The sequence below is a fragment of the Lagopus muta genome, chromosome 6 (assembly GCF_023343835.1).
Source record: "Lagopus muta isolate bLagMut1 chromosome 6, bLagMut1 primary, whole genome shotgun sequence".
Taxonomy (NCBI): domain Eukaryota; kingdom Metazoa; phylum Chordata; class Aves; order Galliformes; family Phasianidae; genus Lagopus; species Lagopus muta.
Window position 1 is genome coordinate 37,895,817 of NC_064438.1, and position 18,298 is coordinate 37,914,114.

Genomic DNA, 18,298 nt, shown 5'->3' on the forward strand with positions numbered 1-18,298 from the left:
GAATTCATGAAAACTTATTTGGGTAATGTAAGAAAATTTTGTTCCTTGGTAGAGATGAGATCAGGAAAGTAGTTACATTTTCTGTTAAAAATGTCTTTGATAGTAGTAATTTCAAAATTAGAACTTTGAATTGGTGTGGGGAAACATCCGTGAATTTATCCTAAAGCAATGAGAGTCGATTAAAACTTCTTAATTTTTCTTAACTAAGAAAATTCTTCTGTCCAATCACTGGAATTTGAAGGTGATCGTAGAAATTACCCCGACGAAAGGATTCCTATTTCTGCTCCATCAATGCCCCGTCAGCCACCACCTGCTCCACGAGTGGAAAGGAAGCCAGAATCTAAAAATGTAGATGATATTTTGAAACCACCAGGACGAGACAGCAGGCCAGAGAGGGTGCGTATGCATTGCAACTGTTTCTGTGAAGTCTGTATTCAGACAAAAAGCTCATGAGTGTGGAAGGTTGGGAAGAGGGCCATGTTTGAGGAAGCATTCTAAATTTTGCTGGTTTCTTTGCAACCCAGAGTGTTGTAGCATAGCCCTAAGAACTCTAAGAGGAAATGTGAACCACTTAAGTGAACTAATATGTAATTCCTATTAGTTAGTAATATGAATATGTTTTGTATTCTTCTGAGATCTTCCCTTGGGTTTTTGGTTTATCAAAGGAAAGATTTGGCTTTACCCAGAGTCAGAGTTGGCAGTACACCAATTAAAAAAAAAAAAAAAAATCAGAACAAGATCCAGCCTATAAAGCATGTTTGCAGGATTTGTTCAATTGATTTTAGTGTAACCAGTTTTATAGCAGCCTATGCAGTGTGAGCTGAGAAAGCTAACATTGCATAATCTTATTATTACTTCTGTGGAACTTCTTCCATGCATCATAACCTTGCTTGTAAAACCTGGCAGTGAAGCGTGGTACTGGCTTTGCTTTGTGATATGCAGAACGGTGAGTCCAGGGCATATAATTTTCTAGAAGAATTTTTTGGAATATGAGATTGTTAAATGTAGTCTCCTACTTTGTCTTACACAATCTTTGTTTCAGATTGTAATCATCATGAGAGGGTTGCCTGGCAGTGGAAAGACACATGTAGCAAAACTCATCAGGGTATGTAAACAGGTGCTCACTGCGTAATGCTGCTTATCTCTTTCATGTGCTTTATTTGCTCTTTTCTATCTTTTTGTACAATATACCAAGGTAAACAATGAAATCAAACATGGTGGAAAGAGACAAGATCAGAATCTAGAATTCCAGTCTGTTGTTATTTCATGTTCTATGTCTTCATGTAGAATGTGAATCTTGTCCACTATTTAGCAACTGTAAAGAATACTGCTCTCTTTGTATCTTGAATATAGAGCTGGGAATTGCGGTTTGCCAACACCGTTTTGAAGATCTTACATAACAATGAAATTTGTGTAGGTACCTTAGAGTGTGTTTTCTGTTTCCTTTTCTTCCTAGGATAAGGAAGTAGAGTGTGGAGGACCTGCACCAAGGGTGCTCAGCCTGGATGATTATTTCATCACTGAAGTAGAAAAGGAAGAGAGAGACCCAGATACAGGGAAAAAAGTAAAAAAGAAGGTACTTTTAACTGATTTGTTTATTTTGACAAAGAAGTGAGACATTGTGGCACAACACAGTAGCAGTCAGAATTTCTGTCTGTTGCTTTGAAAGAATGTGGAGGTCTCTGACTTTTTTTTGAAAAACAAGTCAATATAGAATCATAAAATATCCTGCATTGAAAGGAGCACTTCATCGTGTGGAAGGGATCATCGTGCCCAAGTCCTGCTGTGACTAGTATAACTATACCTAATATAACTTGAGGGCAGAATGGGTGAGTGAAAGCTGACTTAGAAGAAGACTTTCTCATGCTTCCTCTTACTTCACGGTCAGGATATTCAGCAGTTGAATATTAGTGGTTTAATAGTTTCCTCATTATTAAATGCTTTTGTCATTAAACCAGGTGATGGAATACGAATATGAAGCTGATATGGAAGAGACTTACCGTACCAGCATGTTTAAAACTTTCAAAAAGACATTGGATGATGGCTTCTTCCCCTTCATTATCCTTGATGCTATCAATGATAGAGTGAGACATTTTGAGCAGTTTTGGAGCGCAGCAAAAACCAAAGGTTTTGAGGTAAATGTCTTGAAGTTGTTTGAAATTTCTATCACTTGTGTGCTGGTATTTCAGAACTTTTGAATGCAAAGACCTTCCCACATTAAGGAAGACTGCTGTGGTCTACAATTACAAATTTCCTTTTTTTAGAATGTACAACAGAGGACCTATATCACCAGTTAGAAAAAGAGCTCTGAAAATTGATTAATGGCATCAATATACAGCATCTAATATTGTCTTCCTCTTTCTAGGTGTACTTGGCTGAAATGAGTGCAGATAACCAGACCTGTTCCAAGAGGAATATTCATGGACGCAAGCTAAAGGACATCAGCAGGGTAACTGTATACACATGAAGTTGTAGGGTTGATTGCAGGTTTTCTTGCCTTTTTGCTTCCACTGATGTTGGAAAACATGGTTTCTTTCAGTCTGTGTAATGCCTACAGCTTTCTTCTAAGAGGAGCTGGTAGTTATTTCACGGGATTGACTGAAATGGCATAAAAATGGATTCCTCTTTTTGTGATTTTTTTTTTTTTTCCTTTGAATTTCTTGCATTTTTGAAAGTACTTCATTTTTATGTTTTTCCTTCTTAGATGTCTGATCACTGGGAGGCAGCACCACGGCACATGATGCGCCTGGACATTCGTTCTTTGTTGCAAGATGCTGCTATTGAGGAGGTAAGAATATCTCTGCCTGTTAAAATGACAAGTTATGGAGATGTGACTATTCTGAAAATATAAAGCAGAGAAAGATAGGATCACAACAGATTGTGCACTTGGCCCTATAGAAAGCCAGAATTGCTGTCAGACAAGTGCATTCTGTTATTCTTAACAAATATGTAAACACAAATGCACCTGCTACTTTGTGAGGTGTTTTTTAGGTCCCAGACTTGATGAATCTTTGAGGAGGAGTTAAAACCACTTCATTCTTTAGCAACTGTTAGGACCAACTAAAGAGTACTTTTGCTCTCTCAGAGCTTGGCACATTTCCAGGTTACTGGATCAGAGCTTATTTTGACCCAGTAAGTGAATAAGTGAAGAATGAACAAACTTTTCTGGGTCCCTGCTATGAGAAATCCAGACCTGTGCAGAGAGGTAGATAAATATCATTTAGCAGATTATACTTAATGCATAAATATGCTGCCTTTTCTTTCCATTCGTAGTTTGTCATAATGTACATCTTCGAAAAGCTATTTTTCTGTATTGTTGCATCCTTTTTTGGGAGACATATCAAGAGCTCTAGAAATAAACTACTATATTAATCACATCTTTATTCTTCTATCTGAACTTCAGCTTACCCTGCTTAAAAGATAAGACTTAGAAGCCAAGCAGATCCTTTTAAGTTTGTGTTTGTGCTTTGTAACAGGTGGAGATGGAGGACTTTGATGCAAATATTGAAGACCAGAAAGAAGAAGCCAAAAAGGATACAACAGAGGAAGAAGAGTGTGAACTGGTAGGAGACACATCAGCCATATCTAACAAAATGCCTGTTAATATGTCTGAGGGAGAGCCTTGTAAATGCCAACTCACTGCCATTCTTAGTAGTGCCATCTTAATACACACATTTCTAGTCATTTCTTCCTTAAACATTTCTAAGAGAACTTCAATGTTAAATCCTGTTATTCCTAACTGAAGTTTTAAAATCATCTTTAAGTGTATGCTACAAACAGCATTATCAGAGTAACATGGCAACATGCCTCTTGCAGGCGTTTGTTTATAAAGTCAGTACACTGTAGCTCTCTCTTCCAGATTATCTAAGTATCACACCAAGAGGAGAGATGGGAAGGATGGGCAGAGGGCTCAATTAGCTTATTTCTTTTCACGTGTTTAAAGAACTCATCTCAACTTTCATAGTATGTGATAACAGTTATGAAGAGTACTTTCTGTGCCAAAGCACTCTGACTTTGTCAGTAGGTATTTCCAAGCTGAGGGATGAGATCTTTTGGAAGAATGAAGGTTAGAGAATTGCCCTGTGGTCTGACTCTTTGAAGTATGTATTTAGAAGGCTTCCAAGTGTAACTTTTTGGTGTGTGTTGGAGCTACAACTGATCAGGGCTCAAGAAGTTGAAAGTGTCAAATCCTAATTCCCACAACCACGCAGTTAAATTCCAGTAAAAAGGAAATAAGCAAAAGCTGAGATGAACAGAATCCATTTTCTTGATCAAGATACACGTTTCCTCAGGAGTGGCAGTCTAGAAAACACTTGAAATCCAGAGTAAGAAAGACAAAACTTAGGAAGAGTGGATTTTAATGAGCATCTGGTTTTTGTTTTTTGTACTTTTGCAGTATGACTCATTCATTCTCTTGATTAAATTATTCTCTGACAGAGTATGAGACTGCATAAGGTGTGGTTAGAAGTCTTTAAAGATGCATCCATGTTTACAAGAATATAGCTGCTAGTTCCTCATTTTCCAGAAACAAGTTATGTCTAGAAAAGAAAGTTGTCTTTAGCGTTTGAGAGAAATGTATACATAAATATGCGTGTGTTTATGGGCTTTGGGGAGTGTCCTGTTGCGTAGCACATTATAAGAATAGGCCTTTTCTTTATGAGACAAGGAGAAACCACGGTGGTGAAAATTATGCAAATTATTAATAACTAAAAGTAATCTACATATAAGTATGCCTTCTGTTCAGATTCATGAGAGGTGATAAATATCAAAGAATGATCTGCTGTGTGTAATCTGTACTGTTGAGTCACCTGGCTAATCTCAGAGAGGTATGTCAGTCAGAAAGGAGGAACAGCATATTATATTTGGTATCTGTCACCTTCTTGAGAACAGTCAATAAGGGTTCATTTTGCTGCACTTCTCTTAATCCTGTGGAAAAAGAGAGGTCTGGAGCTCCATCTGCCGTATGGTCTTAATCTTCTTCTATCCTATCTGAGGACTTGGATACTACACAGATTCAGCACACGTTAGTGCATTTCACACCATCCAAGTCACTCTTTTGTTGCTATTATCAATTCTTCTAGGGTTGTTTGAAGCATTCAGACAAGTCTTGCTTTTCTGCACTTGATGGTATGATTTACTGATGCATTTAACTTAGCGTTCTCACCAGTGTATCACGTGTTGCATTGCAGGCTCCTAGTTATGCTGTAACTTTTCTGAGAAACTTTTAATGCACAACTTGACTTAAAAGTAGAAATATACATACATGCCTGAATGTTTTCTGTCACAATGAAATACTGCAGCACAAACTAGTTTGTATTAATTACTGACTCGATTAACAAACATTAAAATACAGAAATCTGATGATCTCAAATCACTGAGGTATACTCAATGGAAGAGAAATCTGCCAAGGATTTTGGAAAAGCAGTGCTGAATGTAACCCAAAGCAGTGTAGCTCTCTGGGATGGTGCACTCTGATTTAATAACTCCTAGCATTCACTAATGTGCGTGTGTTCACACTGGAGACAACGTATAAATAGAGCAGGGAAGAAGTTAGTAAATTAAAACTGCTCTGTGGATTGTTTATTTTCTTGCTGAAATCTTCTAGAGTGGTTCTTTTCCCTCTTAAAAACCCTGAAAACAATGAAGGGGTTCTGTTTTGCTACTGTGGGCTTTTTATGGAATTGCAGAGAAACATATATAGTTTCATATCAAATATGAGCAGCTGAAAGCAGTTATAAGATATTGCTTAATAAGAATTTATTTGTCCAAGAGTATAAAATAAATTACAAGAAAATACCTAAAATAAATACTTTTTGCCAAATTTAATCTCATTATGTTCATTTGCAAGAAATAAACTGGCTAAGGGTAGTTACATATAAAACACTTGGTTATTTGTAGGGAAAGAGTGTTCAGAAGGAATCACTGAAATATTTTTAAATGAAAAATAATAGTTAAATCTCAGAGACTCAGCAGATGCTGACTTTTTAAAAATAGAAAAGTAGTTTTGTTGTGGACTGAGCTTTTATAGAAGAATTTAGTATGTTCATTTGAAAGGATAAAGTGAAACTTGTGTGTAGTAAATATTCTTAAAAGTATGCGACTAAGGTAACTTTTGCATTTGTATTTGTAAAGCCTTGAATATCCTTAATGCCTGATAAATTGTGTTGCTGGAACTTTGCCACTTGGGTTTATATAATCTGGTAACAGTGCACACAGCATCTTTGCTATCTGTTAGACTTGTTTGGAGTTCTATGTTGGAAGCAGCATTCTTGTAATGATGTGCAAGGGCTGCTAAAATCGCTGAGAGGGAAGTGGATGCAGAAGTTCTGAAATACTGAGTAACTTGTTCCCTTCATCTGATAACAAGAGTTGTGTCTTACAAAAAGAAATACCTTAAGCTCCCATTGTAATGCTGTTTCCAGTTCAAAAGTGTTTTGCATGTGTATCTCTCTCTAATCCTCCGAGCTTCTCTCTGTGTATGATTTAGGGTTACATTCCGAAAAGCAAATGGGAGATGGACACTTCTGAGGCAAAGCTAGGTGGGTATTTATTTTTTCCTGTTTCTTATAGTTGGTATCTGATGATATTTGCAAAACTTTGATTTTCAGTTTTACTGGGCCTCCCTAATAAAGATAAATAAATATATTGGGTCTCCTACACGTGTCTGAAACTGTAAAAGCCTTTATACAGAAGAAAGGAAATTTTCTCTGGTGCCAGAGGCAAGGGAATTATGACTTTTTAGCTATCACTGTTTTATATACTCATTAATTGTTCTTTTTCTGTTCAAGGAAAGTATTTTGTTGTAAAATTGAAAGCAAGCAGTATTTCTATTCTTTATTCGTCTCCATATTACAAAAAGCAAAGACTCAATTTACATTACACTACATTCTTGTTCATACTGCATATGTTTTTCTCAAGCCTAAATGTCATCAACAATTTCTTACTTTCATGGATACGTCCATAGTAAGTAAAACTGTATTGAAGTTGCATCTTGCTTTCCAAAACTGACGTGTGTGGACAAAAATGCCATGTGTACTATTATGTTTTCAAAAATTTATGTGCTAATAATTTAGAAGTTCATTGTGCTTTTCAAATTCCAGGGGGAGTAATAGAGTTCTTAGGAGGGATGCAGAATGGACTTTACAGGAGTACAAGGGCACTATGTTTACTGCACTTTGGATTAGTACTGCTGGCTGCATTATACATAAGTGCTAACACTGCAATTCTGTCAAAACCAAAAGCAACCTTTGGGCTGAAATGTAGGCATCAAGGGTGTGATAGAACATCAAGGGTGTGATAGTAAACTTTGGGAAGGAGTTTTCAGCCATGCGTATTTTTTCTATTTTTTCCAATGAACAATAATGTTACTAAGTCAAGATTTTATCAGTGAAATCTGCATAAAGCTACAATTTTGTCACATCTGCAAGAAGTAACAAATACCTGGATGGGATACAGCATGTCTTAACATTTTTGATGTCTACTTTTGCACGTGTGGTACAACCCTGTGTGTCGCTATTTCCCAGGAACCAAAATCGCCACTGTACAGTAGAATTAGCACTGGAAGTTCTGGCCTATGTAAAGCAGCCTTTCAGCTCTTGCTGTTAACTGCACCATCTCTTTTGCTGCTGTGCTCTTTTTTTTTTTTTTTAAGTGATATAAGTATTTGTGGTATGTATGGGCTTTGTGGCACCTGCAGCACAACTACAGGAGCATCAGTGGTTCTGGCATGTCGAACAGCAAAGCACTTGAAGACAGAATTAAAGTTTTTTATGCATTCTTGGTTTAAAAGCTAATTATTTTGATATCTTAAGATTATGTCTTAAGTTTCTAATGTTTTTATTTTACTCCTCCTTTTAAAGAATGCCAGACTCTGATATGCTGTGTTGCTCTAAATGACATAGACTGTCCTGCAAACACTGAATAGTAGGAGCAGATGATTTATACTGCATACAGTGAACTTTAACTCACGTAACTAATGTGCACTAATTAATGCACATAATTAGCATGATAGAAGTCCAAAGGATGTCCTAAAACAGTTTTACATTTAATTTTTATTAACATGGGGACTGTGACTGCAGCAGAAATTTACAGACCAAAGCTTTCCTCACTCATGGTCAAATACTGCTAATAGATAGCAGCAGAGAACCGCATTGACTTTCTTTCCATGGGAAAACTTTGTAATGTTAAATGCAAGAGGATTTTTTTACTGTCTCAACATAAATGTAAAATTGGGAGTGAGCAGCAGCAGCGTTAGTTATATTCTGAAATAAATTGCTTGCAAGATTGTTGAAATAATCCTTGAACAATCAGAGCTCAATTAACAAACTGAACTTTAACTGGCTACAAGTCACAGATACAGGCGCTGCAAAGGTCCTTCTAATAAATCTGTATTTGCAGTTCTACTTTTGTAAGTAACTCCCAGATTTACAAGTATGTAGAACTATAGATTAGAGGTAAGGCACTTTTTTTAAAAGCCTGACATTCCCGTGTAATGAACGCTGGGGTTTTTTGAGAAATCTCTCTGCAAGCTCAGAAAGCTTCTAGATCTGGGTACGCTCTATAAGCACTCGCAGTCTGCAAGTAAGTATGATTCCATTAACTTGCAGGCCCATTCTAATGGATGACCTATTAAAATTATTTCCTGAAGGGCACACCAAGTGTGGTATGCATTTGTCGTTCCAGAGTTGGGTTATTTCTGTGAGCTGGCCTGCCCGCTAGGTGTATTGCCTTAGTCCCAGCAGGCATGTGTCTGCACAAGTCATGTAGTGCAGAATCCAAAACCAACACTGCAAGTCTTGTTTTGCCTTTTGGTTTTCTTTCTGAATGGACACTGTTACGTGAGAACACAGCAAGATCTTACTGGTCATGATAAGCCTCAGAAAAGGTCTGAAAAGATTGAGTTCTTTTAGCTGCAGTGCTGATTGTGCCAGTCTCCACAGTGTTTGGCCACAAGCTCTTGCTTTCATTTACATTTACTTTGGCAGGAACGATGCATTCCTCTAACTGTGTGCTGGTGTATTGTTTCCCTATGTGTTATAACTGCACAACCACATTTTTACTTTAAAATCTAGTCAGTACTACTTCAGTTTTAGCATGTACTACGCACAGGGTCTTACCCTTACAGAAATGGAATTTTTGAAACCTGACTGTAAGTGTTCGGTGCAATCCTGTTTTGACGTGTGGCTTAACTGTCAGGTAGACAAACCTCTGTGAAAGGTGAAATGAGCTGTGCTGTAGCTGAAGTTCTGATACCATTGTGAAATCTGTTCTGGGATGCAAATAATATTCTTCTTGAAACACTGTGGCTTTCATGTAAGAATTGCAAAAATTTATTCAATTGATAAATTCAGCTTTTCAAGGAGCCGAGTAATTTACTTTTGGAAACCTCATTATTGAAATTCTCAAGGTGAGTTTTTAAGTTCTCTAGGTATTTTAAAATGCTGCTGCTTCACTGTTTTTAAAATTCAAACGGTACAAGAATTTGTTTGACAGCTTAACACTGAGTAATCATCTACCATAAATATTCACAAGCACCATTGTTACAAAATGACACCTTGTCTCATTTTCAGGAAAGTTTTGGTTTTTTTTGTTTTTTTTGTTTTTTTTTAAAAAAAAAAAGGCTCTGCAATGTTTTATGGTAGGCATTTCATATCACCCTGGAGTGTGTCTGCTGCATATGAACCACGATGGTATGGATGGGAACAGATCTCTCTGGAAAGGCAGTGCAACTTCAAACATGGAAGGAGATAACAAAATAAATTCCATGTAGCAGTAACGAAAAGGAATGGGGGGGGTTGTCATATTCTGAATGTCTCTTGAACTCTGATTACAGCTGGTAATGAGTTACACATTCCTTGGCAGTATTTTCAAGTTGTCTATGTGCAACAGGGACTTGAGAGAGCTAACTGTTCCACAGTGGTAATGAGATACACTTGCATTAGAGCGTGTTGTCTTCTAGAAACATTGTGAGTTATGCATAAACATGGACAGAGCTCCTGGACGCTCAGTTCTTCACATTCCTAAATGCTCCTCACTGTTTCTTGCTATCCCTTGGAATGTCTTTTTTTTTTTTTTTTTTTTTTTTTTTTTTCCTGCAAACCCTTACTCTGTGAATGTTCTACACAGATCAGTCTGAGAGTAATACTGAGGAGTAGTGCAAGACGTTATGTGCTGAGTAACAGGAATGTTGTGTAAATTGATTTTTGTCTTCTAGAGGGAGTACCGTCTGTCTGTGGAGATTGAGCTTCAAATTTGGCAGATTTAACTTAGAGTAAAAGAAGAATCTTAAGTGAATCATGTAACAAGATATCATGTAACAAATAGAAATATTCTGCACAGAGTTTTCTTTTTTGCAGAGGGGGATTAAAATGTTTTCTGAGAAGTTCTGTATCTGTTGTAGGGAAATGGGACAGAGTTCTATGAGGGAGAAATTACTGCACCAGTTTATGGCATTGAAACTTTACTAGTGTGTTTACATCGCCATTGCCTCACCTTCTCTCTCCTATATTAAGTAAAAAAAAAAAAAAAAAAAAAAAAAAACCTAATCTCTGAACTTGTTTAAATACATACTTTTGAACATCATCTTCTGCTCTCCAGAAAATATACTGCTGTGTATTTGATTTATTTCAGAGGCCTTTTGTGGGTAACTTTAATTACATCGCTGACTTTGAGCAATGTTACTGATATCACTGGAAATGGTTCACAGAATACATCTACCATGCTTGTTATTTCTTCTTCATATACTGGTTGCTGGTTTATAGAACAGCAGCATACAACAACAGAAGTACTACTGCGATTTACTTTGACTTGTGGAGCCAGATTTTGTTTTCACGTCTTATTGTTCATAATCTTGAAATGAGTAATTTCTTTGTCTCCTTTCTAAAAGCATTTTACAGTGTAATTTCAAGACGATGTCGTTTTTTCACTGAAAATAAGTATCCAAAGAGGAACAAAATTTTAGAATCATTTTTCCTAATATCTTTATTGATTCAGTAAGAAAGAGAAGAAAATGATGACAGTTGGATAATCATATTTCTCAGATATTTGTGACTGACCACGCAACAAAAGATTCTGACATTTTGTGGGTTTTGGGGTTGTTCTTCCTTTGGGAGAAATAAAAGGGAGGTCACGGTTTAAGGGGAGTTTTTGTTCTGCAGAAAGGCTATTTCAAAAATTTGTATTTGATGCATTAAGTTATATGATTATCACCTATTCCCTGATATTGCATGTATGCCATGGTTGACACAAGACTGGGAAAGATGCTGCAGCTTTAGTGTTGTGTTCTAACAAGTGGATCTGTAGTTCCTTAAAGAGCGATGGGTGGCTGTGTTGTATCTGTAAGGACATACTCTATATGCTCTGAACATGCCCAAAAAAGCAAGTTTTCCCCCTCCTGCAAATAATAAGACTGAGTGCTGTTGCCACGCAGTAAATGTGAAAGTTCAATAAAACTTGAAAATTGTGCTGAGTCTTCTAGTTTATTTCAACTCTCATCATTCTACCTGTCAAGACAACTGGATGTACAAGTTCTGCTGCTCATTCTTTTGAAACTATTTCCATCTTCGTCTTTCTTTGTGTGAATAGTAGAAAAAAAATCTCCTTTAACTCTGAGGCTCTGTGTTTGTTCTCAGACAAGCTGGATGGTTTGCGGACTGGCACTAAAAGGAAACGTGACTGGGAAGCAATTGCCAGCAGAATGGAAGATTATCTGCAGCTTCCAGATGACTATGATACACGTGCTTCTGAACCTGGAAAGAAGAGGGTAATACATTTTCAAATAACTTCCTGTAGATGACCATTGAACAATCTCTGTGAAAAAGAATTCGCGTGAAGTTAATCTGTGTCTATGGATATAGGAATTTTATTGACTCACTTTTCATTCTAATGTTCTATTAAATTTTGTAGGAGAATGTTTTTGAGAGTAGTGTTTTTTACAGATTGTGTAACGAAGTGAGGAGGAGTAGATAGTGAAGGTTAACTATTCATGGCATGGCTATTGAGGGATGTATTGAGGGATGTCCCAGTTCATAGTGAGAAAGGAGATAGTCTTTGTTTCAGAGGAGCCTCTGGAGTCCTTTTCTTACGCAGCGTGCTTTGTGATGAGATTTTGTGGTATGCAATGCATTCTAAGACAAGATTATGATTATTTTACTAAGCTACCTTTCTGATAGGTTTTATAATAAGTAGAAACAGTATACTGTTCTTACTTTCAAAAAGGGTCAGCTGAGGAAAAAATGCCAACTATTGTAGGTGTTATATTGGTTAGGTCTTGTAGGAATTACCTCCTGCATACACCTTACACGGTGGAAGACAAAAGAGGTAATAGGAAGAGGTTTCTGTTTGTTTGTTTTCCAAAACAGAAAGAAAAACTTCTACTTCCAGAGTTCCATCTTAAAGTCTGACTGGTTACAACATGCTAAAACTTACCATTTTGTGTGGGTAGCACATTAGTATTGTCTTGTATTCTTAAATCTTAGATTTATTGCCACAGCTACCATTACATGGGTGGAAAAATGAATATACAAACTTGTATTCAAAGCATAGCCAATGTCAATAACTGTAAACTAATCTTTGCAAGTTTGTGATTGCTTTTCTGTGTCCCATGAATTTTTGCTTAAAAGCAAAAGGATTGTGTCATTTGTATCCATACAAACAATACTATATGTGAAGAAGCACATCTACTGCCAGTTACAGATCACAGAATCACATATGCTTTCCAACTCACCATTTCTGCTGCAAACATTATGTTCAAACATACGCTCAACTGCCTGGATTTTCGTCTCTATCCACTGTAAGCATACATAGTAGTAACCTACATAAAACAAAACATGAGGCTAAGAGTGTGTCAAGCTTATTATGTTAACTTTAAGAAAAATGTAAAGAAAGGAAGGGAGGGAGAAAGAAGGATGTATGTATTCAAAACTCTTAGAAATATCTGTTACAGCTAGTTTTATATTAAAACTGACAAAGAATTGTGTATCTTGTACAGGACACAGTCGAATTATTTAGTGAATGAGCTGATCAGAAATGCAGTTCATTTGCTTTTACTACTAAAAGTAATTTGAGCTAAATATTCATGTTTGAGTTTGCTGTTTTGTTTTGTAAGGTCAACTAGAAAACATAGGTAATACTTCACAGTGTATGTGAGAGAAATGGAGTTACTAAGACATTTGCAGAGGAGAAGTCATGGTTGTATAAAGCAAACGTTGCTTGTCAGTATGAATATCTGTGGAAATTCAGGTAGATGTTGAATAGAGGGGTGCTGGCAGAAGGGTGTTAAGAGTATGTCCTGAAGTAACAGACCAGTCCAAATGAGGGTGTTGAGGATGTCAGGGAGGCATCCCTCAGCTGCTGTTTTTCTCATCCTGCAATTGCGTGTTGCTGTTGAGTGTCTGAACTACAACCATTCATCATCTCCTTCCTCCATCCCTACTGCTGTGCTCCCCTTTATCAGTTATCCGGTTCTGCGAGTGTGGGAATGACTGTATTTGAACAGGACCAGTGCAGGTGATCTGCATGACTGTGAAGAGCCACAGAGGCAACAGGTGCAGCTGTAAAGATGAGAGACAACAAAATGTATGAAGAAGTTTTTTAGTGTAAAGACATGCATAAAAAACTACCACAGAAAATAGAGAAGAAAACGGTCTCTCATTCAGTCATTCATTACTGAGTTGCTCTTTACGCTGTCTTCCTGTAGTTTGCAGCCTTCTTAATGTTTCCATTGTGCAATGAAAAGAGAGGTTGTACAGAAACAGGGACACTAAATTGATCTTTGATTCTTCCTGAAGAAAGTGTTGTGCTGAATAGAAAAATAGTTGTAGTGAATTTTCAGCTCTCTGAATTACAGCACTGAAATGGGAAATGCTAATCATCCATACCTTTTTTCTACTTCATGATGCATTTGGGATATTCAGTTAAAAATAGTGCAACCAGTGCAGCTTCTGTCTTTACTCGTCAGAAAACTAATAGGCACCTGTTGGTGTTAAACTAAGTGAACATTCAAATTCTTGTACTCATCTGCAATGGGAAGGAAGCTGGGATGTGTCTCAGAAATTCTTAAAGGGAGCATCCTACTGACAGTATGTTCTCCATAGGTGCGGTGGGCAGACCTAGAAGAAAAGAAAGATGCAGACAGGAAAAGGGCCATTGGTTTTGTTGTTGGACAAACAGACTGGGAGAAGATAACAGATGAAAGTGGTCATCTTGCAGAAAGAGCCCTCAACCGCACCAAGTATATATGAAAAAGTGGTTAAGTGGAATTTTGTGCCTTTAAGGTATGTATTTGGTCATCTTGCATGTTTATGGCCTTGATGTGTATTGGTTGGTTTGTTTTTAAACTGTTGAGGTTGCAGATCATGCCACTGTTAGAGTTCTTCCAGACAAGATTATTCGATATAGTGGTGTCAGCTGTGCACTTTCAGTGTACGTTCCCCTGTACACCATCTACAATTTAAAGGAGAAAGATTGTCAGCTCTCAGTAACCAAAACCTGCTAACAGGAATAGTTGCAACACTGTAAGAATACTTCAGCTGTGTGTCCAGTCCTACCTAGTTCAGATTTTGCTTGCTATATCTTACCTGTCCATTTTAGTTGCTGTTTTACTTGATGTAACAAACTTTTCCTTTCTTTACAGGCCACTTGCTCTGAGGAGATGTGAACCAAGGTGTCATGAGCATCTTGCATGGGTCATGTCACTCCCACCTTCACTGTTTTCATTTGTTGTTTTAGTTTCAGCAATTTTTTGAGATGTTGGCATATACCCAATGCCCTCAAAAAAAAAATATATGTATATCCCACTGCTCCTAAATGAGAGAAACAGTTTACTTTTTAATATTTTTTGGAGGGGAGGGGAGGGAGAGGGCCAGTAGTTTTAGCTGCTGTTAGTGGGATAAAGTGGAAGGATTAGACGGATGTTACCTCCACTGTACTGTCACAATGTTTTATCACCTTTGCTTTGTTGCTGTTCTCGTTTTATACTGTATGTACCTTGTAGCTTATTGTATTAGGAAGCAGAACAATAAATTTCACTATAAACTCTGTGTTCTTGATGGACCGTATAGCATGGATTTTGTTTCACCTTTTAATGTGGTCTGTGTCTTCACGTGTTGACAGTACTCAGAACTGTCCGTACCTGGAAGAGGTGCTGTGCTCGTATTCTGGAATGTGTCCTGTCTTCTAGGTTGATCACCCGCTCTTCATCTCATAGACAGCTCTAGTAAGGCCTCAACTTTTGCTGGCCTTCAGAAATTACACCACACTCTTTCTCCATGGAGAGTGGAGATGATCATTTTCTGGATCCTAGTTTGTCTGCTATGTCAAATTTCCATTACTACATGAGTATAAATCGTTTCCAATGGCTCTGAAATACTCAAAGTAGTAATGTATGAAGAACATTTATTTCATGCTGAACTTGAGAACAGGTACTACAGATTTTTGTGGAGAGCAGCCTAGAAAATGTATTCGGGTCTTGCTGTACCTGTTAGTGAATGCTGTTCCTTACCGGGTTTTTTCATTCCATTCATAAGTCTACTGTCTTATAGAGGAATTTCTTTAAAAGAAGCAACAAAGGCCAAATATTATAACCCTCTATCCTCTTAATAAATGTTTAACTTGCTGAAAAAGAAAAAATAATACTCCACAGTACTAAAACTGATAAAATCTTCATAGCTGGCGACGTACCACTTCTGCACGGTATTACAGGTTTGCTGGTGAAAACTTTGTTTTGTCCAGTCAAGTTTTGAAGGACATACCTCGTGTTAACAACATCATAACCAGTCAAGGTGTTTAAATCTGAAAATAACTGTTTTTCTAGTGGTGAATTGAAATCTTTCTCCTAGTCTTTTTGAGGGATGCAAACAGAGTCCAGAATTTCCTTCTTTGCTCCTCTTTGTTGCTCCGCTGAGCAACCATACTGGGAAATCAGCTGTTTCTGCTGTGGCAGTAGTTTATGCCATTAAGAGCAAGTGATGCTTAAGGGTGATTCTGTTTGCCATTCTAATGATTTAGTTTATTGGGCATTTATCAACTTTTTCTGCGTTGTATGATCGAAACCTCTTTGGAAAAGAGTGCATGAGTATATGAACTTGTGTTATGCCCTGAATGTTTTTAATGCAAGAACATCAAGCTTCCTGAATACAAAAACGGAATGTGAAGACTGTGCTGCTCTTCTATATGTACACTATGATGTAGCATATATACTCCCTTATTAAATATTGTCAATTGTTCTTTGAATTCTGATGGAGATTGTTGACAAGGGAAAACCTATATTAACAAAAGATAGTAGACTGTGTATTACTGTGAAAATCCGGCACGTTTCACCTCAGGGAAGCTTCTCTCTCAAGTGCACGTCAAATGGTTTTCAATCTATGTAAGTACTCTGTAGAAAAACTAGAGTTCTTGTAACACTCCACTGTTATGATTTGATGTTTTGTTCTTGACTTTGATTACTGTTTTCTCTGTATTTCTGGGGGTAAACCCAAACCAGGTCCTTTCTAACAGTTTCCTTCCAAGCTAAATAATATTTAGTTAAAAATATTTACTACTTGCAATAATTTTGAAAAGCATTTCATCTGATAACACTCAAAGGGATCGTGCTGATTTTATTTCTGTGGTGACCGCAATTAAAGAGAAGTTGCACATTAAAGTTATGCTTTATTCTGATAAGAAATTTAGGTCAGAGTTTCTTCAATGAAAAAAGCTTGGGAACTGTTGCCATTGTTTTTCCTGGCTCCCTGAAGTTCTGCATTTTCCATTGCCATGCCACACAGAACTCATGAAGTGATCTTTGCCATCTGTTGCATTTGGTTTGAATGTAGAGCAGGTCAGTTTTTTACCTGCTTTATGCAAAGCGGCTCTCAAAGAAAATAACGTTTTGCCACAATTGCACCCTGTAACATTCCACGTACTCTGGTTCTTTGCTGAGGGAAGAAATTAAACAAAAATGAGACATTTCTTTGCTGCTGGCAGAACTGAGAAAAACATGGGAATGTCCAACTAGGTTTACAGTTGTCAGAGCTTATGATCAGTGCTTTCTCTTTTGTCTGGAAAAACCTTTGCTATAGAATCCAGGAAGGCTTGATGGTGATTTAGTTGTTTTTCATCTGCTCTCTGATACTGGAATTAGAATCTCTCACTGCACTGACCAGAAAAAAATGCCTACTTTCATTGTTGCCTACATAGGAAAATTTGCATCTAGTGCTTGAAAATAATGATCCATCTTTGACTATGCATGCAATTGTGTTAACTTCAAATTGGACTGTTTCTGTCTAGCACGGCACATCTAAAAAGACAACCTTGCACAAAGTCACTGGTAGAAACTGCAGAATTGAGCTTCTACCTCTTAAGCCAAGTTGACTGTTTCAAGAGTGTTTTCTGGGATTTACAATTTCTTATGGCACTTCAGGTTTTTCTCAAGATTATCTGCTTTCTTAAGAATATTGGAACTACCTACCTCGTGGAAGGGATATATGGGCTTTTTGCAAGGGAACTTGCAACCTAAGTCATGATGTGAGTATATTGATAGAGCTTAGTTGTCATCTTTAGCCATCTTGTGTGTTTTACTCATTAAGCATGTTGGCCAGACTATGATATGCAAGAGTAAAAATCCACCATATACTACTGCATCACTTTTGGAAATTTCACAGTTGTCTCTTAAATGTTTGCATCAACGTAGACAACCCACCTTGCATTATTAATTCCTATCTTTACGAGGGAAGAGCTGGCATTTGGTACAAGTTGGATCTCTGCTTTTCTTTCCTGTCTGTTTGTAAAAAAAATGTTTGTCTACAAGCATAGTCTATCTGTTTGTTGCTGAAGTCTGTTATTTAAGGTATTGCCTTAACTATCTTCCTTTTGGTTATGAAGATTAACTGTGATGAAGAATAACGATTTGTAATTTACACTGGAAAGGATACTTCCAGCAGAAGAATGGTCTCCTTGGTTAGTGTGCTTTGAAATTAGAAGAACAAGACCTCAAGCTGAAATCTGTTTGTTTTTTTTTTTTTTCTTTCCAATTTGAGAACATCTCTGGAACTCTCTGGGATTCCTTTTCAAGGGAATGAAATAATTCGGCCTGCAGGACAGCATGTTGCCCCTAAGCAACTTCATTGTTAGCATAAGAAAAGCATTATTTGCCAGTATAAATCCATTTATTTATTGTGGCTATCACAAATTGTTACATGCCCTTTGGACTCAATTTCCCATAGCAGATTGTGCAATTTTATTAATATTGCTGCCATGAAATTATGGAAACACAATATTGAACAAACGTCAGGACATGAAAAAATGGTTGGTCTGAGAT

General features: G+C 37.1%; 1 protein-coding gene across 1 annotated transcript in view; it reads left to right on the top strand.

Moving 5' to 3' along the window:
• The window catches only part of YLPM1 (YLP motif containing 1), a 35,185-nt gene extending 20,149 nt beyond the window's left edge, over positions 1–15,036 (top strand). Inside the window, exons 11-21 of the mRNA XM_048947681.1 lie at positions 209–396; positions 1,043–1,105; positions 1,457–1,576; positions 1,959–2,135; positions 2,366–2,449; positions 2,705–2,788; positions 3,477–3,563; positions 6,488–6,539; positions 11,631–11,761; positions 14,094–14,273; positions 14,633–15,036. Of these exons, the coding sequence (XP_048803638.1) occupies positions 209–396; positions 1,043–1,105; positions 1,457–1,576; positions 1,959–2,135; positions 2,366–2,449; positions 2,705–2,788; positions 3,477–3,563; positions 6,488–6,539; positions 11,631–11,761; positions 14,094–14,240 (1,133 nt within the window). The 3' untranslated portion in view covers positions 14,241–14,273; positions 14,633–15,036. The remainder of the gene's footprint in view (positions 1–208; positions 397–1,042; positions 1,106–1,456; positions 1,577–1,958; positions 2,136–2,365; positions 2,450–2,704; positions 2,789–3,476; positions 3,564–6,487; positions 6,540–11,630; positions 11,762–14,093; positions 14,274–14,632) is intronic.
• The last annotated feature ends 3,262 nt before the right edge of the window (positions 15,037–18,298 follow it).